This window comes from Lepus europaeus, chromosome 11 (assembly GCF_033115175.1).
Source record: "Lepus europaeus isolate LE1 chromosome 11, mLepTim1.pri, whole genome shotgun sequence".
Classification (NCBI taxonomy): domain Eukaryota; kingdom Metazoa; phylum Chordata; class Mammalia; order Lagomorpha; family Leporidae; genus Lepus; species Lepus europaeus.
The window spans coordinates 104513589-104537749 of record NC_084837.1 but is presented as its reverse complement, the minus strand read 5'-3'; the positions used below and the strand labels follow the sequence as shown (position 1 = coordinate 104537749).

General features: G+C 53.7%; 1 protein-coding gene across 1 annotated transcript; it reads left to right on the top strand.

Moving 5' to 3' along the window:
* The first annotated feature begins 14110 nt into the window (after positions 1–14110).
* Positions 14111–21776, top strand: ARPIN (actin related protein 2/3 complex inhibitor). The gene is made up of 6 exons (XM_062206248.1): positions 14111–14278; positions 15679–15754; positions 17721–17853; positions 19533–19739; positions 20092–20255; positions 21073–21776. The coding sequence occupies exons 1-6, from the start codon at positions 14187–14189 to the stop codon at positions 21079–21081; spliced, it is 681 nt and encodes a 226-aa protein (XP_062062232.1). The 5' UTR covers positions 14111–14186; the 3' UTR covers positions 21082–21776.
* Positions 21777–24161: the final 2385 nt, after the last annotated feature.

The window sequence follows — 24161 nt, the reverse complement described above, 5'->3', positions numbered from 1 at the left end:
CCGGTGTTTGTCGTAAGAGGAAATAGGAATCCTCCCCTTTTGATCCGAGGCACACACAACCCCCTGGTTCGGCCTAAGTGGAGAAGACAGCACTCTGGCTCCAGAAAGAGGGGTGTGGAGGCCCGCCTGCCTGTCTCAGGCCCCGGGGGGGCAGGGGTGGGCAGTGGGGAGATGAGAACTGTGGAAGAGAGCAAATAGGGCAGAGATGCCGCTCGACTTGGAGTAAGGGATTCAATAACACTGTTGCTGAGGGGGAGGGGCTCTGCCTCTCCCCCTGCCTGGAGCCCCTAGGGGAGAAAGAGCCCTGCATCTCTTGGAGGCATCGGCACATCAGCTCAGTGGGCAGTTGGGCCACTTGGAGGGAGGCCCTGGCGTCCACCTTCCTGAACCTCTGCAGAGCCCCGGGGTGAGTGGGGTCCTCTGCATCTGCCGCAGGCTATGGAGCATCCGGGGTGGGGGGAGGGTCACCCTGAATCCAGAAGGGGCTTGAGCAGAATCCCTGGCTGCAGACAGATAACCTTCCAGCCAGCCCTGGATCTAGGGAGCTACACGCCTTCCCCAGCAATTCAACGGCGCCCCGCCCAGGAGCACAGAGCGGCCACTTCTGCTGGAGACGCCGAGCCTTGCGTGCACAGTTATTGGCTAGCAATAGATCTCTATCGATCATTGATTATCTATCTATCATCATCTCTATCGATCATTGATTATCTATCATCATCCATTTGTCTGTCTGTCTGTCTGTATCTATCACCTGTATTTCAAGAAACAGAGACAGGCAGAGTTCCGACCTGGTAGTTCACTCTTAAAATGCCCACAACAGCCGGGGCTAGGCCAGGTTGAATCCAGGAACTCAATCCTGGTCTTCCGTGCGAGGAGCAGGGACCCAACTGTGTGAGCCTCACTAGTGCCTCTTTGGCTCTGCAGTAGCAGGAAGCTGGAGTCGGTAGCCAGAGCTGGGCACTGACCCAGATGCACTGATGTGTGACGTGAACATCTTCATGTTTTAAGAGCTAGGCCAAATACCTGCTCCAGGCAAGTTCGAAAGTAACTGATCCCCCAGCACCAGCCAGAGAACGGAACGCGTGAAGACCCAAAACAACTTCACAGCTACACTTTTTTCTTTGCATGCAGACATAGTTGAACTGCATTTTTAAAACCTACTCTGACAAAAATGAAAGTGTGGAAGTAACTTACATGTATTGCAGTTGAAGAATGGGTTTTTTTTTAAAGATTTATTTTATTTATTTGAAAGACAGAGTTACAGAGAGAGGTAGAGAGGTAGAGAGGTAGAGAGAGAGGTCTTCCATCCACTGGTTCACTCCCCAATTGGCCGCAACAGCCGGGGCTGCACGGATCTGAAGCCAGGAGCCAGGAGCTTCTTCCCGGTCTCCCACATGGGTGCAGGGGCCCAAGGACTTGGGCCATCTTTACTGCTTTCCCAGGCCATAGCAGAGAGCTGGATTGGAAGAGGAGCAGCCGGGACTTGAACCGGCGCCCATATGGGATGCCGGCACTGCAGGCAGCAGCTTTATCCACTACACCACAGCACCGGCCTCTGTCAGATCCTTTTAAAAAAAACCATTTAAATAATCTGCTTGCGAGCATTTCTTAGCTTTTTATTCTGGCCCACTGATCTGGACATGTAGTACCCTGCTGTTTTAATTATTGCAGTTCTAGGAAACAGTCCAGTATTGAAAGGGGCATGTTCCCCTTTGTGACTCTTTTTAAAACATTTATTTTTATTTATTTGAAAGGCAGGGAGACAGAGAGAGACAGAGACAGAGATCTTCCATCCATTGGTTCTCTCCCCATGTGTCCACGACAGGCAAGGCTGGGTCAGCCTGAAGTCAGGCAGCATTTCAGAGGCAGAGGGAGAGAGAGAGAGAGAGAGTGAGGGAGGGAGGAGAGAGAGAGAGAGAGAGAGGTCTTGCATCTGCTGGTTCATTCCCCAGATGGCCGCGATGGCCAGAACTGAGCCCGATCTGAAGTCAGGACCCTGGGACTTCTTCCAGGTCTCCCATGTGGGTGCAGGATTGGTGCAGCTCTGGCTGTTGTGGTCATCTAGGGAGTGAACCAGTGGATGGAAGACTCTCTCTCACCTCTGCCTCTCTGTAACTCTGACTTTCAAATAAATAAATAATTTAAGAAAAAAAAAACAAACAAGGATCTGACAAAGATAGCACCCTTTCAGAGGTGTCCTTCGTGTGGACAGATGAACTGGGGGGAATACAAGCACAAGGAGCTCTGGATCGCGAAGACACAGCCAACTCATGGCACGATCCTCAGCACACAAACCTTGCACTTACCCCCAGGTACCTGAGGAGTGGCTGGGCTGTGGTGACAGACACAGGCCCTGGAATCCTTTCTCTGCCTGGCCCTGCTGTGCCACCCCTGCAAGGCTTCTGCCTCGCACCTGGAGCTGCAGCCTGCTCTGGGAGACACCAGTGCCCCGCGACAGGTCTGTGGCTGTCAGAACTCAAGTCTAGATGTGACGGCCTTGAAACTCTGTGCACTGTGGGTGGTAAAACGGCACAGCCAGCATGGAAAACAGCATGCGGGTTCTTCAAAACGGAAACCACAGGGCTGGTATGTCGCACAGCGGTTGAATTACTGCTTGGGACTCCGTATCTTGTACGAGAGCACCTGGTTCAAGTCCCGGCTACTCTGCTTCTGACCCAGCTTCCTGCTAATGTATACAATACCCTGGGTGGGAGCAAGTACTTGGGTTTTTGCACCCATGTGGGAGACCTGGATGGATGCAGCTTATCACATGCCTGGCCAACCCCTTTCTGCTGTAGGAGTTTGGGGAGTGAATCGGCAGATAGAAGGTTCTCTCTCTCTCTCTCTGGTTTTGAAATAAAATGAAAATCAAAAGTTTTAAAAGCAAAGCAAAAATAGAATATCATATGAGTCAGTAATTACACTGGTCAGTATTCATTTAAAATCATGGAAAGCAGGGGTTCACAGAGGTACTAGTACCCCTGCGCCCTAGAAGCCGTATTTCCAATAGCCAAAAGGTAGCAGACACCCGAATACCCACTGGTAGATGAAGAGACACACAGGAGAGGGTGAACAGGTGTACCCGCAATGGAATATTAGTCAGCCCTGAAAAAGGACATTCGGACTCCTGCTACACCTAAGGACGTTCTGATAAGTGAAGCAAGGTAGTCACAAATGGACAGATACTGTAGGACTCCACTTCCATGAAGGACCTAGAATAGCCACAGAGTTATAGAACCGGAAAGTAGGACAGGGGCTGCCAGGGCCGGCAGTGGGGAAGGGAGGGGGTGAGGATGGTTGCGCATCCGGCAAAGTTTCTGTTTTGCAAGCTGGAATGTGTTCTGTGGTCAGACGTCAGATGACCACCCAGCAAAGGTGTACGTACTGGGTACCCTGGAGCTGTGCGTTTGAAGCTGGCTAAGACGGCAAGCTGACCCCAGCTTCAACTGAGAAAATGGAAAACAGAAAAGCAAAGGAATGAGAAACACACTGTTCAGACCGGTGGTTACTTTTCACTGGGGGAGGCTGGGGCCCAGAGAGGCTAGGAGCCCTGGGTAGCGATTGGCAATGCTCTTGTTGGGGAGTGGGTTAAGGAGGGTTGGTTAGAAATAAACAAACACACACACACACACACAAATGCACACGTAAGCAAATGAAAGACAATGAGATGAGAGCACCCAGGCACGGAGTAAATGATAGCTTGTCCTTAACCAAGAGTGACAATCTATCTTATTGCGTGCATAAGCAGCCCCAAAAAGTAAAAATCATTTTAAAAATGTGCTGGAAGCAAACAGACTGCTAAGTCACCCATGATTTATTAGCTATGGTTAATGTCTTTGCAGGCTTCAGTGTGCGTGTGTGTGTGTGTGCGTGTGTGTGCACGTGCCAACACCAGGATAGGGAAACATTTCTTTTTCATCTAACAGTAAGTTGATAATGTTTTTGCACACCATTAAATATTCTTTAATAACCTTTAAAATAGAATCATACAACTGCATGGTGTGGATATTTGAGAATTTATGTAAATGAAATGACTATTGTTAGCATTTAAATTCTTCCTATAGCTTCCCTACTAATTTATTTATTCTTTTTTTGTTCCAACTTGCAATATTCTTGCACATGTGAGATTTTTGCTCTTTTTCTTTAGTTTATTTATTTGAAAGGTAGAGTGACAGAGAGAGAGAGAGAGAGAGAGAGACAGAGACAGAGACAGAGAGACAGAGAGACAGAGACAGAGAGGAATATTTTCCATCTGCTGATTCACTCCCCAAATTGGCCAAGACTGGGCCAGGCCAAAGCCAGGAGCCTGGAACTCCCTCTGGGTCTCCCACATGGGCAGCAGGGGCCCGAGTACTTGCACCATCTTCTCATGCTATCCCAGGCACATAAGCAGGGAGCTGGACTGGAAACAGACCAGCCAGGACTTGAAACAGAGCTCATATACGATGCCAGCATTGCAGGCGGCAGCTTAACCTGCAGCATCAGAACCCCAGCCCCATGTTTATTTCCTAAACTTCATTTATTTGTTGTTTTGAAAGGAGAGAGACAGAGACAGAGACAGAGAGATGTCTCATTGTGGCCAGCAGGGAGCCAGGCTGAATTCAAGAATTAAGAATTCAATCCAGGTGTCCCACAGGGGTATTGGGGACCCAAATGCTGGAGTCACCACTGCTGCCTCTCAATTTCCCTGCTGTCAACAGATCGGGACAAATATCCTTGTAGCTCTATCCTTGTCCCTGTCCCGGCTTTTCTCCTTGGGGGAAACTCACGAATGTGTGGTGGCCTGAGATGTGGCACAGCAGTTTAAGATGCCAGCATCCCATACGGGCTCCGGTTAAAGTCCCAGCTGCTCCACTTTTGATCCAGCTAATGCACCTGGGAAAGCAGTGCAAGATGGCCTAAGTACTTGGGCCCCTGCACCCCCGTGGGAGACCCAGAAGAAGCGCCTGGCTTCAGCCTGGCCCAGCCCTAGCCGTTGCAGCCATGTGGGGAGTGAACCAGGGGATGGGAGACCTCTCTATGTCTCTCTCCCTTTCTGTCTGTAACTCTACCTTTCAAATAAATAAATAAATATTAAAAAAAGGGAAACTCATGGATGTGGAGTGGTTAAGGTCTTTGATATCAAACAAATGATCCTCAGAAAAGGTTTACCAGTGCACATTCCAGCAAACAAAATACACAAGCAATAAAGAAGTCCGTTTTATATCTCACCAATGTGGGTTTTTTGAGTTTTTTAAATCCCCAATTAAAAAAAAAAAACCTTATTTCCCTGATGTTCTAATTTGCATTTCTCTGATTGCAACAGAGATTGAATATTAAAATGCTTCCACAGTTTAAAAAACTAACTAGTTTTTAATTGGAAAAGAATTCATGTACATGGTGAAAATGCCAAAGAGCATAAAGCACCACACTGGGCAACAAAAGTCTCCTCCCTGGCCTGGAGCCCCCGTTGCCCAAGGCAGCCACTGTCACCAGTGTCCTGTTTCCCCTGATGGAACCATTACATACAACAACAAGCACACGTACAAGAAGAGACGCGCTACGTACACTTGGACCAGCCCTTTACACTCTGAAGACGTGTTTCTAGAACCAAATAGGAATTCTGAGCCTTGTCTGTCACTCAGACCCCATCTGTCCCTCCCTCCCCCAACCCTGGGTCCCTGAACGGCCACCAGGTGCCCCCCAAGCTGTTAGCGCCTTCCTGTCTTTGGGACTTTGCCCTGCTGGTGTCTCCTGTCTCAACTCCAACGGCACCGCCTTGAGAATCTGCCCTCACCACCTGTTCTTTCTTCTATAGATTGAGTTGCTAATTATTTATTTATTTGAGAGGCAGACATAGTAAGGGAGAGAGGGAGGAGAGCACATACCATCCAATAGTTCACTCCCCAAAATGCCTGCCATGCCTGGGACTGGGCCAAGCCAGGGCCACAGTTAGAAACCCAATCCCGGTCTCCTACATGGGTGGCGGAACACAGCTACTTGAACCATTATCTGTTGCCTCCCCGGGTCCGCATTAGCAGGAAGCCGGAGTCGGGAGCCAGAGGTGGGTATTGAACCCAGGCACTCTGACGTGGGACACAGCAGCTTCACTGGTAGGCCAAAGACTCCTCCCCAGCCACTCGTTCTAAAGCAGCTCCCCGCACCCAAACTCTCACTGTCACAAGCTTTGGTTGAGTGGCCGTCATAGCATCTACCACTAGTTGAGATCTTATCTGAGATTCTCTCCTTTCGGGCTTGTTTGTTTGTTCATCGTCCCTCTTGTCTACCAGACGTCAGCTTCGTGGCTGCTTGGATCTGCTGTTTTGTTCGCCTGTGTGTCTCCAGCACCCAGAACAGCACCCAGGACAGTTCCTGATGAAGGGATGACTACTTTGTACAATGTCCTGTGCTTTGCGATTTTCACTTAACAGTAAGTTTAATAGTTCAACAGAGTGTGTAGCCACACATCCATCGACTCTAGGTTTTTGTCTTGTTTTGTGGGTCAAGCCTTTCGGTAACTTACACACTATTAGGTTTGTTGAAGCAGTCCATCAGACATTTGCCACAGTAAGGTCTTCAAACAGATTGGCCGTGACAGCTCCGGCACCACTTTCAGCTAAAGGACACTCCCAATGGGGGTGACCACTTCTGCCATTCTCATGCAACTTCCAGGCCCCGGGACAGCCAGCCGGGCCTTCTCCTACTCTTCTTGGGAGTGGCGTAAGATCATGTCCTTACCACCACCACGAAGTCTCAACGCAAGACACAGAGTGAACCCCTTTTGAATGCTGTAGTCAGACAAAGCGCATCCATCATCCAGCCGAATTGACAGCAAAAACCTGCTGGCTGGTCAGGAGGAATTCCCTCCTTCTCCTGGATCTTGTATCTGAGGATTCAGAAGGATGGGCTTCCCTGTAAGGACTTACTTTTAATTATTTCTATTTAATTATTTGAGAGGCAGAGAGAGAGAGAGAGACAGAGACAGAGACAGAGAGAGAGAGAGAGAGAGAGAGAGAGAGAGAGAGAGATCTCATCCTCTGGTTCACTACCCAAATGCCTGCAACACTGGAATCACAACCAGGAATCAGGGATATGACCTAGGTCTCCCACATGGGTGGCAGGAACCCAAATACTTGAGCCATCACTGCTGCCGCCTGGGGTCCACATTAGCAGGAGACTGGAATCAGCAGCCAGAGCTGGAGCCAGGATTTGAACCCAGATACTCACATGTGGTCTATGGGCAGGCAGCCAAACCAGTGGCTTAATCAACTAGGGCAAACACCTGGCCCTCCTATAAGATTTTCACAAAACTCTGCAGGAGCCCGCGTTGTGGCTTAGCGTGTAAAGCTGCTACCTGCGACTCCAGCATCTCATATGGGTGCCAGTTTGAGTCTGGGCTGCCTCACTTCCATTCCAGCTCTATGGTAATGGCCTGGGAAAAGCAGTAGAAGGTGGCCCAAGTGCCTGGGCTCCTGCCACCCATGTGGGAGACCCAGATACAACTCCTGGCTCCTGGCTTTGGCCTGGCCCAGCCCCAGCCATTGTGGCCATTTGAAGAGCGAACCAGTGGATGGAAGCTCTCTCTTTCTCTGTCTCTTCCTTTCTCTGTAGCTTTGACTTTCAAACAAATAAATAAATCTTTTTTAAAAGAATATACATCTCAGTGGTGCAAGAGAAGATAAGATTTTTCTCTTAAATATAAGTTATGGCTGGCGCCGCAGCTCACTAGGCTAATCCTCCACCTGCAGCGCTGGTACCCCAGGTTCTAGTCCCGGTTGGGGCACCAAATTCTGTCCTGGTTGCTCCTCTTCCAACCCAGCTCTCTGCTGTGGCCCGGGAGTGCAGTGGAGGATGGCCCAAGTCCTTGGGCCCTGTACCTGCATGGGAGACCAGGAGGAAGCACCTGGCTCCTCCTGGCTTCAGATCAGTGTAGCATGCCGGCTGTAGTGGCCATTTGGGGGGTGAACCAACGGGAGGAAGACCTTTCTCTCTGTCTCTTTCTCTCACTGTCTAACTCTGCCTGTCATATATATATATATATATATATATATATATATATATATATATGAGTTACACATCACTCTCTTGCGCTACCCATCTATCTTGGCCCAACCTAGCAAGACAGAACAGCGAAGGCACCCAGATTGCCTAGTCTGGCCTTGCTCTGCCTTCTAGTGATGAGATCTACCTTGCCTGGCAGGTAGGTGGGCCCAGCAGGCTCCTGCCGTTCAGATCCCATCGTCCTCTTTTACTTGTGAGTCTAGTTCCATCGTGGTATCTACTATGGTACTTCAAAAAGTTAGTGAGAAATGCAATTAAAAGAGAAGTTTGGGGGCCAGTGCTGATGCAGCAGCTTAAGCCACTGCTTGTGATGCTGGTATCCCATACTGGAGCCATCAGCTCCAGTCCCTGCTGCTCTGCTTCTGATCCAGCTTCCTGCTAATCCGCCTGGTAAAGCAGCTAAAGACGGCCCAAATGTCCAGGCCTCTGCCAACCACGTGGGAGACCCAGGTGGAGTTTTGGGCTCCCTGCTCCTGCCTGGCCCAGCGCCAGCTATTGCAGCCATTTGGACAGTGAACACAGTGGATGGAAAAATCTCTCTCGTTCTCTGTCTCTTTAAAATAAATAAATGAATTTCTCTTTTTTTTTTTTTTAAAGGATGTTAATTTCAGTGCAAAAAATTTTGAAATCCATAGCTGGGCCCCCTGGGAGGCAGTGGCAATTGCCCAAGCGCTTGGGGTGCTGCCACCCAGGGGAAGACCCAGATGGAGTCCTGGGTTCCTGGCTTCAGCCTGGCCGAGCCCCAACTCTTGCAGGCATTTTGGGAAGTGACCCAGTGGATGGGAGATCTCTCTGCTTCTGTCTGCCTTTCAAATATAATGAAAATAGGGGCAGGCGTACAGTGCAGTGGTTAAGCTGCCACGTGGGATGCTGGCTTACCACACTGCCATCTCTGGGTTTGAGCCTCGATTTCATTTCTAGCCCCAGCTTCCTGCTAATGCACACCCTAGAAGGCAGCAGGTGATGCCTCAAGTACTGGAGTCCCTGTCACGTGAGAGATTTGGACTGAGCCCCAGGAACCTGGCTTCGGCCTGGCCCAGCCCCAGGCATTGCTGGCGTTTGGAAAATGTACCAGTGTCTCTATCGCTTTCTTTCAAACAATAATAATAATAAAAAAGAAATGAAATTTTAAAAAAGTGTTTGTAACTGCATTTTAGAAAGTGAAAATAATTTATTTTATTATTTATTTTATGTATTTGAGAGGTAGAGTTACAGACAGAGAGAGGGGGAGACATAGAGAGAGGTCTTCCATCAGCTGGTTCACTTCCCAAATGGCTGCAATGGCCAGAGCTGGGCTGATCCGAAGCCAGGAGCCAAGAGTTCCTTCCAGGTCTTCCATGTAGGTGCAGGGGTCTAGGGACTTGGGCCATCTTCTACTGCTTTCCCAGGCCATAGCAGAGAGCTGGATTGGAAGAAGAGCAACTGGGACACCAACCAGCACCCATATGGGATGCTGGCGCCTCAGGAGGAGGCTTAGCCCACTACGCCATAGCACCGGCCACAAAAATGAAAGTAAATTGTAAAAATGTGTATTATGAAAAAGCTATGCATGGATCGCAAAAGTTATTGTACCAAAATAAACCAAACTTTTACTTCCATTTCCACGGGTTTTTAAAACATCTTATAAATCAATCAATTATTGTATTTAAAAGGCAGAGTGGCAGAGTCAGAGACAGAGAGACACAGAGAGATCTTCCATTCACTGGTTCACTCCCCAAATGTCTGTAATAGCCAGGGCTGCACTAGGCTACAGCCAGGAGCCAAGAACTCCATCAGGATCTCCCACTGGGGCGGTAGGGGCCCAAGCACTTGAACTATCATCTGCTGCCTCCCAAGTACATTAACAGGGTTGGAAGCAGAGCTGGGGCTCCATCCGGGCACTCTCTATGGGATGTGGTTGTCCCAAGGATCCGCTTAGTCCTATGGGCCACAATGCTGCACCCCATGGACTGTTTGGAGTATCCTCATGCTCTCTTCCTGAGCCTTGTAAGCACTTTCTTAGCCATGGCAAGGAAGTTTTGGAATCTCCACCCCAAGGTTCAAGGTTCAAGGTTCAAGGTTCAAGGTTTTCAGGCTCATCCACCCAAAGCCCCACCCGCGTGGCGCCATGAGTTTGACAAATGTACCAAGGCTACACACTCAGCCTGCACTGGCAGCTCTCTCACCCCTGCACTCAGGCTCACCCTGATTTTTAGCAGCTGGCCCGGAAGCAGCAGGAGATGAGCAGCGCCTTACAACCTGTTGGAAAGCTCCTGTGGCTTTTACCTGTGTTAAGGCGGCTGTTAGCTGCCTGAGCCAGGCATTTGCTTTCTTGCAAGATTTCCATGCTATCGGGGTACTTCAAAACATTCATGGAAAGTGGGATTAAAAGTGGGATTAAACTGCTTCCGGTATCAGAGTGCTGGTGCAAGCCCCGGCTGCTCTGTGTCTGACCCAGCTCCCTGCACCTGGGAAGGCAGCAGAGGATGGCCAAGTACCTGGGCCCCTGCACCCATGTGGGAGACCAGGATGGAGTTCCTGGCTCCTGGCTTTGGCCTGGCCCAGCCTTGGTTGTTAGGACAATTTGGGGTGTGAACCAGCAGATGAAAGATCTGTCCCCTTTCCCTGTCCCTCTGCTTTTCAAATAAAAAAAAAATTCTTGTTTTTTAAAGATGTCTTTTTGGATGCAAAAAGCCCTTTGAAACCAATGCCTAGTTTTTCATGTATACATTTCCATAAACTTTTTGAAGACCTTTTTTTTTTTTTTTAAAAAAGATTTATTTTATTTATTTGAAAGACAGAGTTATAGAGAGAGGTAGAGACAGAGAGAGAGGTCTTCCATCCACTGATTCACTCCCCAGATGGACGCAACGGCCGGAGCTGTGCCAATCCAAAGCCAGGATCCAGGAGCTTCTTCTGGGTCTCCCACGTGGGTGCAGGGACCCAAGGACTTGGGCCATCTTTTACTGCTATCCCAGGCCATAGCAGAGAACTGGATTGAAAGTGGAGCAGCCAGGACTCGAACCAGCACCCATATGAGATGCCGGAGCTTCAGGCCAGGGCTTTAATCCACTGTGCCACAGCCCTGGCCCCTTGAAGGCCCTTTGTAACAGTAAAAGCTAGCCTATTCTACATTTCCTAAAATTATCATTACTCCCAAACCAGCCAAATGTCACAGACACCCCATTTTCTGCCCAATCCCGCCTTCCACTTGCACCCACCCTGTTCAGCACAGGTGATTCTGGTGGGACTTCACGCCGAGGGCCATGGCCAGCCTCCCAACTCAGTGTCCCTGTTGCCATCAGAACAGTCATGATCGGATTTCACAACCCCACTCTGAGACGCTCCTTTCTGGGACCATTCTAGGGACCCGCTGGCTTAGGGGCAAGCGATGTGTATGGCTATGGGGTGAGGTGCGAGGCATGGTGTGTGTGAAGCCAGGGCAGCCACGGTAGCAAGGCAGGGCCAGGTGCGGTCAGGGCTGAGGCGGCGGCAGAGGCGGGGGGGTGTGGTACATGGAGCTGGGAAGCTCGGATGAGGCATTAAGAGACGTCTAAGCCCAAGACAGATCATGGATTTTCTTTCTAAGCGAGCTCCCCCCATTTGCATTTATTGATGTCATGTGATGGATGGGCTCCGTCCTCACTCTGGTATCTCATCTGATGTCAGCTTTCTCCCCTGAGTGCTTCCTTTGTTTGTGTCTTTGGCTCTGCGGTGTGCGGTGTGTGTGCGTGTTTTCTGGAGGCTACTTCCCTGCACTGGTGGCAACGTCGGGTGCTATTTCTCCGGGAAACCACCCGACTTTGTCAGGACGAGACATGTCAGCTATGCAAACATGTGAGCTGATGCAGGCAACCTGCAACTCTGCACGCACATGCATGCTCCCTTTTGCCTTGCTGCTATGCATTTGTGCCTGGCACAGAAATCCTGAGATCTGTGTCTTCCCAATGCCCATCAAAAGAGGGGGGGGGGGAAGGTCAGTGTGTTTGTAATTACATGCACAGCTTCAGCAAGACCATTCCTAAGAGAACTTCGATTTTGACTTGTGTTAATGAGAACCAAATCCTTCTCCTACAGTTTTACCTGTCTCATGGCTGGAAGAATTTTCTACATACTAGCTTCTTGTTCTTTGTGTTTCATACCTTGTTCCTTCTTTTTTTACAAAATCTTATTTATTTATTTTCATTTTATTTGAGAGACAGAGACAAGGCAAAGTCATCATCCTCATTTATTGATTGACCCCCCACCACCACCATGCCCTAACAGTTTGGGCAGGACTGGGAACTCCATCCAGGTCCCCCAGGTAGGTGCAGGAGCCCAAGCACATGGTCCATCCTCCCCTGCTTTCCCAGGTGCATCAGCAGGGACCTGGACCCGAAGCAGAACAGCCGGGACTTGAATCGATACTCTGATATGGGATGCTGGCGTTGGAAGAGGTGGCTTAACCCACTGTGTCACTATGCTAGCCTCTCAAATTTAGAAAATAAATTTTAAAAAGTTTTAAAAGGCTGTTTAGTGATGATGACATCAGAGCAAGCAGGGCTGGCTGTTTGTGGTAATCTGAGATGCCTGGATGCCAGATCTTTGGGTGCCTTAACAAAGATGTTAAGAAAGGAAAAGTTTAGAGCAATAGAACTTTCTGTAATGATGAAAAAGTTCTGTGTTTGCACTAACTGCCCATCGCTATTGAGCACTGCAAATGTGGCCAAGGAGATGGAGGAACTGAATTTTAAATCTTATTTGGGCTTAATTAAAATTTAAGTAGCCACACATGGCTAGTCCTACCATGGAGGGCACCAGTACAGACACAGCCTGAGCAGCCATAGAGGCCAGACAGGGGCCGGGGCTGGCCACTCCCTTAAACACAATGGCTGGGCCCATGGTGCTTTTAGAGACTGTTTTAATGTCTTTGAAGATGAGCAAGAAAAAAAAATGTGTAAGCTAAAAAAAATGCTGTAATGTATAATATCGGTAGAGGCAGGCACCTTTATGCTAACGCAGTGGTCAAATAAAACATAAACAGGGGCTGGCACTGTGGCATAGCTGGTAAAGCTGCTGCCTGCAGTGCCGGCATCCCATATGGGCACCAGTTTGAGTCCTGGCTGCTCCACTTCCGACCCAGCTCTCTGCTATGGCCTGGGAAAGCAGTAGAAGATGGCCCAAGTCCTTGGGCCCCTGCACCTGCTTGGGAGACCCGGAGGAAGCTCCAGGCTCCTGGCTTTGGATCGGCCCAGCTCTGGCAATTGCAGCCATTTGGGGAGTGAACCATCAGATGGAAGACTTCTCTCTCTCCCTCTCCTCTCTCTGTGTAATTCTGACTTTCAAATAAATTAATCTTTAAAAAAATAAAACATAAACAAATACTAATGGGGGGAGTGCCCAGGGCGCAGGCAGGTGGAGGTGTGCTGAGGCAGGTGCCTCCCTGATCTCTGGCCACCTCCCCTTCTGAACGTCCCCACCTCCACCCCAGAGAGCCCACCTGCCCCAAGGCCTGGTACAAAAGAGCCCTGCCCCCAGACTTGGAAACCTTACCTGCAGGAAGTGACACGGGTGGGCCAACGGTGGGGGTGGGGGGTGGGGGGGCTGTAGCAGAGTTGCAGGAGGGTTCCTGCCCGAAGGCAAGGCCAAGTTCAGGAGAGTGTGTGCCCATTAATCTGTGACACTGACCCCATTACACAGAGGACCAAGCCGCGGTTCAGAGAGGGTGCAGGACCTGCCCAGGCTCCCGCGGCTGGGGGATTCCTCCCTTAGCCATGGTGAGGTCGCGGACAGGGCCCAAGGAGCGAGAAGCTTCTGTGCTGACCACGCTGAGGGCCGTCCTGTCCACTACTCAGAGCTGACACCAAGAGCGACCCTTGGGGGCTCATTTTCTCCCTCGTGCATGGGCTGGGGCAGGGGTCTCCCTCTTGGCACCAGGAAGGAGGGAGAGAAAAGAGAAGCTCACAGCCCCGCCTCCCCGGCATCCCCTGCCCGGGTCTTCCCCACCCCCGCGCTAGGCCCACCCCGCTGAGCACGGTCTGGCGAGCAGGAATGCGGCTCGGCCCCTTTAAATCCGCCCGGGAACGCCCGGGGCCGGGCGGCGCCGTTCGGGGACCAGCTGGCCGGCCAGGCGGTGCGGGTCTCGGCGGCCTCCGGGTGCTTCCGAGCGCCGGCTCGCGGAGGGCACGATGAGCCGCATCTACCACGACAGCGCCCTGCGGAACAAGGCGGTGCGCAGCGCGCGGCTGCCGGGCGCCTGGGAGCCCGGCGCCCACCAGGGGTAGGCCCCGCCGGCGGGAGCCGGGCCGGGAGCTCGGGGCTGCGGCTGCCGGCCTGAGCGGCCCTGGGCAGAGGATCCCGACCCCCACGCGGGGCTCCCGGGGCGGCGCTGGCTGCGGGTCCCCCGCCGGCTGCTGGGCACCCCCGGGCCTTTGCACAGCGGCCGGGCGAGGGCAGGGCCTGCTGGAGAGCCAGGGAGCCGGGAAGCTGGGAAAGGACCGCCCCTGGGCAGTTAGGAGCAGGGAGGAGTCGTGCTAAGTGAAATAAGTGAGACGCAGAAAAGACCGAAATCCTGATGATCCCGCTTCCGGGGGGCATCTGGAGCAGTGGAACTGAGAAGCAGAGAGCGCAGTGGGGGTTCCCGGGGACTGGGGCTGGGGGGAGTGGGGAGCTACAGGGTACCCAGGGCAGCTGCAAGATGAGCAAGTTCTAGGGAGCCAATCGTGCATTTCACTGTCATCACACACAATGTGGTAGACAGCACTGAACCATTGCACACCTCGAGTGTACACAGGCTTTGTCAGCTGATGTTCTTGGGAAAAAAATAGAATTTCCGGGGTGTGTGTGTGTGTGTGTGTGTGTCAGGCAGCCTTTTGCTACTGTAACAGAGAGAAGCTACTTAAGAGAGAAGGGTTATCTGGGCTCTGGGTTTTGCAGGTAGCCCAAGATCAGGGCCCCCGTGAATCTGGTGTGTGACGGTTGAAGGGTGCAGAGGGGGACACAGCATCCCCTCCCCCTGTAGCCGCGTGGTTCCCCCTTGGGAAACCACCTGCCCAGGGCCCCATCTTCAGAGGCCACAATTGGATTAAGTTCTTAATTAATCCACTAACAAAGGGCTCCAGGGATAGGCAGCGCCCTGCCTGATAGCCACCCCTCACAGGGTGGCTGCGGCAGGGAGGAGAGAGCCCCCTTTCCTCTTCCCACTCCTGTTCGTCTTCCGTGGGCTGGTGACCGTGTGGCTATAAGGACAGGAAGTGGTTTCACACAGGTGGAAACGGGAGAGCGCATACAGCAGCTTAGATGTCTTCCCCCACATCTGGTGAAACATAAAGATAAAACCCTTTCTGTGTAGTAAGCACATCTAAATGTACATTCTCAGCTTCTCACTGGACGAGCAGAGAGAGGCGGCTGTGTTCTCCCCATTTTGTAGATGAGGAACACTGAGGCGGTAGTTATAACTCCCAGCGGCCCTGCAGGGGCCCCAGAGCTGGGTCTCAGGGCTGTCTAGCAAGGTTCCTGCTGTGCTCTGGGCACCACCCCAGCCTTTGAGACCCTTGGAGGGACGGGGCCCTCGTGGCCTGCCGTGTCTGGTGCAGGCCCTGACCTGGGCCGGCGGACTCAGCGGCAGCTCTTTCCTGGGCACTGCCATAGCCAGCGTCCCATCTTTCCTCTCTTTGCCAGGGGCAGCGGCGTCCTCTTGGAGGGAGAGCTGCTGGATGTGTCTCGGCACTGCATCTTGGATGCCCATGGCAGCAAGGTGAGGCTGTGTCCCCAGTGGCTTCTCCGTCTTCACTCCCTGGGCGTCTCCTTGTGCTGGGCTCTGCTCCTTCCTGGTGGACTCCCAGAGTGGGTAGGAACGGAAGCCCAAGCTGGGCCACCGGCTGGATAGGGAACCGCAGGGCTGGGCTGGGCTGAGCGGCAGATGGGTGCAGGAGCCTAGATTCCAGCCAGAAAGGCCTGGGCCCAGGTGGGAAGGCAGCAGACCAGGCCCTGACCCACGTGTGTGTGAAGGCTGCTTCGCAGACACCCCCTGAGCCATCACTCCCATGCCCCTGCCTGCCCCTTTGCCTTCTCAGCCTCCTAACACGGACCTGACCGCGCCTTTTGCTAGTTATCTATTTTTGATGGACATGGGACAGGTGTCCGTACACGGGCTTGGGAAAGTGCATGCAACATGGGATTAAATGACGTTAGTTTGGTGTAAAAAGCCCCTGAAACCCATTCATAAACGGCCGTGGAAAATGCGGATAATGGAAAACCCACGTATGGATTTCAGCACTTCTTTGCACCCAGCGCACTTGTCCTGGAGTTCTGTGTTTTCCTGGAACTTGTAGAAGTCCCCTGCGTGTTTGCCTTGTCTCTTCTGAGTGTGAGACCTGCTGTCCACTCCCCTTCCAAACACCGCACTCTGATGTGCTGTCTGTTTCCCTTTCTGAACCTGGGCTCTCCTGCAGGCCCTCCCCAGGGGCTGCCTGCTGGTCTCCCACGCCGGCGGGAGTGGCCTCAGCTCCAGCTCACTGTTGACCCCCGTGCCAGGCGAGGCTGCTTGTACCCTCGCCTCCTTGGCACGCAGCTCAGCAAGGGGGACAACAACCATCCTGGGCTGCCCTGGTACAGGCTGTGCTCTCACCCACCTTGCGTGCTCTGGGTTGCTGGTTCCTCCCAGGCACCCAACGGCCACCCCACTGTCCCCTCTTCCTCCCAGCCTGGGTGGGCATTGCCAAGCCCCTTCCCTGTCTTCCCCTCCCCTCCCTGCTCTCACCTCCACTCGCCTCTGGTGAACCTTCAGCCTCTGCCAGCAAAGCCTCACACCTGCCCCCCTGCCCCTGGCTGCTCCCAAAGCTTAGCCCTGGCCCGCTGGCATCTCCGAGGCTCCCACTGCTGCCCAGAAGCCTTCCAGGATCCCCTCTTGTCTACCAGATAACTCCCAACTCCAGATGCCAGCACCAGGCCCCACTCAAACCGGTCCCACCAGCTCTCCCAGCCCAAGCTGCCCTGGAGCCTCCAAACGCACTGCACTGCCCAAGCCTGCATGTGGCCTTGGCCTGTGCTGTCCCAGGCTTTGCACTTCCTCCTCCACTCCATAGGCGAATCCCACCCTTCAAGACCTGGCCTTCCTCCTCCTCCCAGGAAATGGTCTCAGCTGCTTGGATTGGAGCAGCCAGTGAGCAGCGTCACTGGCACAGTCCAGGCTTTGCACTGTGCTTGCATGTAATCCCGTTCCTGACCTAGAGGTTGTGTCATCCCCATGGGGACACTGAGACTCGGGTAGGGGTGGGGCTAGGAGTGACTTGCCCTAGGTGCTGCACCTGTCGCGAGTTGCAAAGAGGCTACCCTTTCCCCAGCAACCAGTCCTACTTCATGAGACAGACTGAGCATCCCTGGTCCAAAAGTACAAAATCTGAAACTTTGGGGGCACCCATGTGATGCCACCAGTGTTTGCAATCCTTGGTGCCTGGGTTCAGGGGTACTGTACACACCTGTCTTTGGCCATGTGGAGACATTGAGGTCCAGTGAGCAGGTGAATGAAGGAATAGTTGAGTGGGGGGGGGGGGGAGCATATTCCCAACCTGCACGTCTTTGGGGGCTAAGGTGGGATTCCAGGGTAGAGGATGAGGTGGGTGCGGGCTATGGTCAGGGCCTGCAGGATGTGTTGGGGTAGGGAGAGGGTGAAGCAGCCCCTCACTCTCTCTCTCTCCCTCTCTCTCTCTGCCTGGCTGCAGGAGCGCTACTACGTGCTGTACGTCCGGCCCAGTCGCATCCATCGCCGTAAGTTTGACCCCAAGGGAAAGGAAATCGAGCCCAACTTCAGTGACACCAGGAAGGTGACCACTGGCTTCCTCATGTCGTCCTACAGTAGGTGTCTTTCCCCCCTACCCCAGTCCTCCACAGCGGAACCTGCCTTTGTCCCTGTGCCTCTTGGTCCCAGCTTCGAAGCTGGTGTCTGCCACAGGGCCCCTGCCCCCACTGCTCCTTGCTGCCCCCCAAATTCACTGAGAGACTCCCACTGCCCCACCGTAATCCAGGCTGGCCCTCCCAACTCCCGCCGTTGCCTGCAGCCTGGTAGAACTGTTGGCAACCTTGGCTGTGAGCTCCAAGCGCCTCCATGCAGAGCCCAGCCCAGGCCCCCAGCAGCCGCTGTCTCATCACCAAAGTCCTTGTTAGGCTCCTGGGCCCTGCCTTAGTCTGTCGGTGCTGCTAGCTGGTCATTTATAAACAGCACAGGTTTGCCTCTCACAGTTGTGGAGGCTGAGAAGTTCAAGGTCAAAGTGCTGGCAGATTCAGTGTCTGCTTCAGAGGTGGTGCCTTCTTGCTGTCTCTTTGCCATGGCTGAAAGGCAAAGCAGCTCCCTTACCCGATTTTTTTTTAAAAAGAGATTTATTTTATTTGAAAGGCAGAGTTTACAGAGAGAGCGGAAGAGATAGAGAGAGAGAGACAGGGAGAGAAAGATCTTCCATCTGCTGGTTCACTCCTCAAATGGCCACAAGAGCCGGGGCTGGGCCAGACCAAAGCCAGGAGCCAGGGTTTTTTTCTGGGTCTCCCACTTGTGTGCAGAGGCCTAAGAACTTGGGGCGTGTTCCACTGCTTTCCCAGGTGCGTTAGCAGGGAGCTTGATCGGAAGTAGAGCAGCGAACTGGTGCCCATATGGGATGCCGGCGCTGCAGACGGCAGCTTAACCCATGATGCCACAGCACTGGCCTCTGTGTCACTGATTTTATGAGCGTGCCAGTCCCATCCCTGAGACTCTGCCTTGGTGACCTGCTCCTGAAGTCCCCCTTGGGAAGACCATTGCGTCGGGGACTGGGTTTCAGCATCTAACATTTCTGCATCCAGACCCTCTCCAGCTCACCAAAGATCTGGGGCCTCGTCCAGCTTTCCCTATAGAAGGGAGGGCATCTTTGCTGATTGCCGCTGTGTGAGAAGACTTTGAGGTTGAAGGGGAATCGGGCATTTCATTCATTCATTCATTCATTCATGCCGTTGGTTGCTCATTGATTCCTGGAACATCGCAGTGAGTTGCCGCTGGGCCCTGGGCCTTGCTGGGCACGGGCGGGGATGAACGACACTCAGTCCTGCACTTGAGGTGTCCCAGGCTGGTGGAGGAGACCCGGGCTGGCGCGTGGGAGGCTCAGTCAGGGGAGCCCCAGAAGTGGGAACACCCATGCCGGATCTTTCTAGATCAGCAGAAGCCAGCCTGTGTTTCCCTGGGGGGGGGGGGGGGGGCAATGTGCCCAGACGTGAGCCCAGGTGTCCCATCCGGGCCACCAGATGTGTGTGATGTGAGGGGCAGGGGCCTGAAGGAGCTGAGCTCCCATGGAAGCTTCGAGGAAGCCCTTCCTTGAGTGGCTGTCAGTAGGGAAGCGATGCGATGCGATTTGATTGGTTTGAGAAATTCTCCAGGGAGGAGGACAGCTTGGAGAGCCGGAATGTGGGTGCTGAGTGATTGAGCGTGCAGATCACCCAGCCTCCCCTGGCTGTGCACAGGCCCCCACAGGTGCTGCTGACACGGCAATGCCAACCCTGTGTGCCCGCAGAGGTGGAAGCCAAGGGGGACAGCGACAGGCTCACGCCCGAGGAGCTGATGGCACTGGTGAACAAGCCCCAGCTGCTGGCGTTGACGGAGAGCCTGGCCCCTGACGGGACTGTGGCGTTCTGGATGCCTGAGTCAGAGATGGAGGCCATGGAGCTGGAGCTGGGGGCCGGGGTACGGCTGAAGACTCGGGGAGATGGTCCCTTCCTGGGTGAGCTGACCCCACATTGCTGGGTGGCCCCCAAGGGCCTCCAGCCTCCTCTGTGCTGCCCCTGCACCTCCTGCCCAGAGCTCGTGAGCGCTCATCCTAGCAGGCTGGGTCTGGCCTCTGTAGGGGCACAACCCGCCCCCTGGGATTAAACCCTGGGCAAGTGCCCTGGGGCCGTGCAGCCTGGGTATGCCACCCAATCCCATGGCTCCTGTGAGTGGCCACTTCCATCTAGCTCCTTTGGGGGGTTCCCACCCAGGGCTTTAGGGGCTCCACCAGTCTGGGCCTAGCCCCCCCAGTCCCTGTGTGTCTGCCATCAGCAGAGAGGCTACATCAACGTCTGTTCTTCTCTCAGAGTCATTAGCCAAACTTGAGGCTGGTACGGTGACCAAGTGTAACTTCGCTGGCGACAGCAAGACAGGTGCCTCCTGGACAGACAACATCATGGCCCGGAAGTCCTCGGAAGCGGCCGCGGTGCAGGTCCGCGAGCAGGGAGATGGAGCTGCGGACGAGGAGTGGGTAGGTCAAGGGCAAGCCGTGTGCCTGGTCTTGGTGCCGTTGCATGAGGCGCTTCAAATATCCATGGAAAATGGGATTGAAATACGTTCATTGGTGTGCCAGCAATTTAAAATCCGTGTATATGAGGGTCTTCAAAAAGTTCATGGAAATGCATATTATTGAAACACTATGTGTGAGTTTCAATGGCTGGAGATGTGCTGATCCAAAGCCAGGAGCTTCTTCTGGGCCTCCCATGCAGTTGCAGGGGCCCAGGGAATTGGGCCATCTTCTACTGCTTTCCCAGGCCATAGTAGAGCTGGATCGGAAGTGGAGCAGCTGGGACTTGAACTGGTGCCCATATGGGATGCTGACACTGCAGGTGGTGGCTTTACCTGCTACGCCCCTAGACTTACCCTTTTTTTTTTTTTTTTTAAATTTTTGACATGCAGAGTGGACAGTGAGAGAGAGAGAGAGACAGAGAGAAAGGTCTTCCTTTGCCATTGGTTCACCCTCCAATGGCCGCCGCCGCTGATCCGATGGCAGGAGCCAGGTGCTTCTCCTGGTCTCCCATGGGGTGCAGGGTCCAAGAACTTGGGCCATCCTCCACTGCACTCCCAGGCCACAGCAGAGAGCTGGCCTGGAAGAGGGGCAACCGGGACAGAATCCGGTGCCCCGACTGGGACTAGAACTTGGTGTACAGGCGCCGCTAGGCGGAGGATTAGCCTGTTGAGCCATGGCGCCGGCCTAGACTTCCCTTTTAATTCCATTTTTCTCCAAACCATTTGAAGTCCTCGCATATGCTCTGTTCACATCTCTTTACCGTTTGGATTTCTCCCAGGATGACTGAGTTACCGGGACATGGACACCTCCTGAGCCCACCAGCACCTTCTACAACACAAGTGGGAATGTCTTCCATCCACTACTGCCACCTGGAGCTGAAGCCCACCGAGCCTTACCTGGTTCCTCCCGACGGCTGCCTTGCCTTATTGCTTGAACAGGCTCTGCTGAAACCAAATCCGAGGCCGTGACATTGGCTGTGGGGCCCTCGCTGTGGCTCGCGGCGGGTCCTTCCCTGCCCATGTGCAGGACAAGCCTTCCTGGATGGCAGCCTTGCTTCAGGGGCAGGCGGAGGGCAACTTCCCCTTGAGCTGCCCGGAGGAGCTGGACTCGGGCTTGGTGCAGACTTGGGGAGCATCCCATGTCCATGTGCAGAGTGGCTCAGAGAAGTCAGGGGGTTCCCTGCTCCATCTTTGTTGCCTCCTACTTTCCTTCCACTCCTTCCCCCTCCCTGGTGCTCCGTGCCGTGGCCTCTGCTGCCCTGATCACCTCGCCCTTGGGTGCTGGTTCTTTCTCCCTCCCCCGACTGTCTCCGGGGCCTCCCTGGCTACGTTCCTGGAGGATGCTGTTGGCAGGGAGGCCGATGGTGTTCACAGGCATGGCTGGCTGGTCTGCCTCGCTCAGGTTCACTCTGCCAAGGCCACATTTGGAGAACACTTTTGTGGTTGTTTTGTACCTTGAGAACTTTATATGATGAGTAAATCCTCAGAAAACAATTTCTGCACACGGCCTTGGGTCAGAAACCTCCCAGCTGAGCCACGCCCCTGGGCCCGAGCATTGGTCATGAACATGCCCACGCTGGGAAGGGATCTGGGGTTGACGTCTACGCAGGTGGATCCCATGTGACTTGGGAAAGGGGAGATGGAGGTGACCTAGGAATTATCGAGGCCCCCTCCTGTGCTGGTCACAGTAATCACTAAACACACTGACTGCTGAGTGCTCCCGGTGCTGGTACTTGGTGCTAAGCACTCGCGAGGTCTTACTTGTCACAGCCATCCCCTGAAGTCTGTACGCTTGTCATGTTTTTTATATAGGGCTGCAGCTGGGCTCCCTGGGCGCTCTGTGGAGGAGAGAGGAATTTTTAAAAATTTTTATTTATTTTTTGACAGGCAGAGTGGACAGTGAGAGAGAGAGAGAGAGAGAGAGAAAGGTCTTCCTTTTGTCGTTGGTTCACCCCCCAATGGCTGCTGTGGCCGGTGCGCTGCAGCTGGCACACCATGCTGATCTGAAGCCAGGAGTCAGGTGCTTCTCCTGGTCTCCCATGGGGTGCAGGGCCCAAGCACTTGGGCCATCCTCCACTGCACTCCTGGGCCACATCAGAGAGCTGGGCTGGAAGAGGAGCAACCGGGACAGAATCCGGTGCCCTGACCGGGACTAGACCCGCAGGTAGAGGATTAACCTATTGAGCCAAGGTGCCGGCCAGGAGAGAGGAATTTAAACCCAGGCAGTCAGCTTTCAAGACCCACATTCTTAACTCTCTGGAGCAGTCTGCTTCCTTGTGCATACGACAAAAGGAGAAAAAGGAGCTGGGAAGAGGCTCAGCAACTTGCTCACGGGAGCAGAACCAGGATGGAAATCCAGAGCAGCCAGAGGCCAAGTTTATGCCCCGTGCACGGTGCTCTGCTTCCCTCGTCTGCAGTAGGGTCTTTGATACAGCGGCCAGAGATGGCGGAGCCGCCTCACTGGGGTCCAGCATCTGGATGGGGCTGGCTCCTAGGCAGCTCATGCCAGGGCCTCAGCTATGGGGGTGTTGAGGGAGGTGAGTGAGCAGGAGGATGACTGGGGCTACTGACCGGGCATGGAGGCCCCAGTGAGGGGGGTCCTGCTGCCCAATGCACTGTGGCTAAAGGGGACGCAGGCCCATATGTAGGGCACTGTTCCAGAAAAGGAGGCCCCGTGTGTCAACAGAGAAGCAAGAGAAAGGGCTGGGGGTCTTGGATAGGATTCAGGAAGACAAAGGCTACTGTGGGGGAGATCGGCGGTGGGGGTGGGGCAGGCGTGTGGGAGCCGAGGCTGGAGGTCGGGTTTTATGCCATCTCCAGGCAGAGCAGGGATTCAGAGACTTCACGCTAACATCTGGGAAGCTAGTAAGCCCAGGGAGGGCGACCCAGTCTGCTCTGATCACGTGGCCACGGAGAGCTCACTGGGGAGACCGCTGGCGTTGACCAGGTGAGCCTGCAGGGGGCTGATGGAAAGAAGAAAATGGCTTGAGGGGCATTTTGGGGGGTGGGGGGCAGGACCCCAAGGAACTGAGGAGAGAGGAAGGGTTGGGAGTGACGCCCAGGTCACAAGTGTGTGGAGGTTCTGAGCAGAGACCTGGCTGTAGCCCACAAGTGACAGAGCAGAGATCCACACCCTGGAGAAGGGGACAGGAACAGGGCTCCAGGCTGGGCAGGCAGGGAGACTGAGGCACCTGTTTCATCTGAGTAGGATGGAGAGGGGGGAGATGAGAAGCTGCTGTGGCCCAGCGGTTGCCTGGGCTCATAGGGCTCACCCTGGCACCCCGCACAGGAGTCCCCATGAGAGCACAGCTGTCCCCAACTCCCCAGCACATGGGAGGCCCACACTCCTGGTTGTACTGTGGCTTCTGCGTTGGCGAGGAATGGCTGGGTGTTAGGGTGGGGCTGGCCAGTGGGCCGGAGCACCTGTAGACACAGTGGGGAGCTGAGGAAAGCGCAGGGGCTGCACCCTGCTTCCAGTGCCCCCCCCCCCAGGGAAGCTTTCTGAAAACAACTTGGCCCCCATCACGCCCTGGATGAAGAGTTCAAGTTCCTGCTCACAACTCACAGAGCTCGTGACACTGCCGCAGTCACACCCTCCTTCCTCTGCCTGCTCCCTCCTTATCAGCTCTGGGCTGTATTCCAGAGTGGCTAGAAGGAGTTTCTGCAGGGGGTTAATCAATGCTAGAAACAAAAGGTGGTGGTGGTAGTGCTTTTATGATCCAGTTTGTTGGCACAATGTTAAGTTAAAACTCAAACACTTCTTTGGGATTTCTTGGAGCTTTTAAAAAATTAATTGGTTATTTCAGAGACAGATCAACAGAGAGACAGATAGAGACATAGCTCCCAACCACTGGCTCACTTCCCCAAA

Excerpts from the sequence above, each read along its gene's own strand:
- ARPIN (XM_062206248.1), top strand. The coding sequence starts at position 14,187 with ATGAGCCGCATCTACCACGACAGCGCCCTGCGGAACAAGGCGGTGCGC. Across the intron at positions 17,854-19,532 it reads CTTCCTCATGTCGTCCTACA|AGGTGGAAGCCAAGGGGGAC; the intron begins GTAGGTGTCTTT and ends GTGTGCCCGCAG. Across the intron at positions 19,740-20,091 it reads GGGAGATGGTCCCTTCCTGG|AGTCATTAGCCAAACTTGAG; the intron begins GTGAGCTGACCC and ends TTCTTCTCTCAG.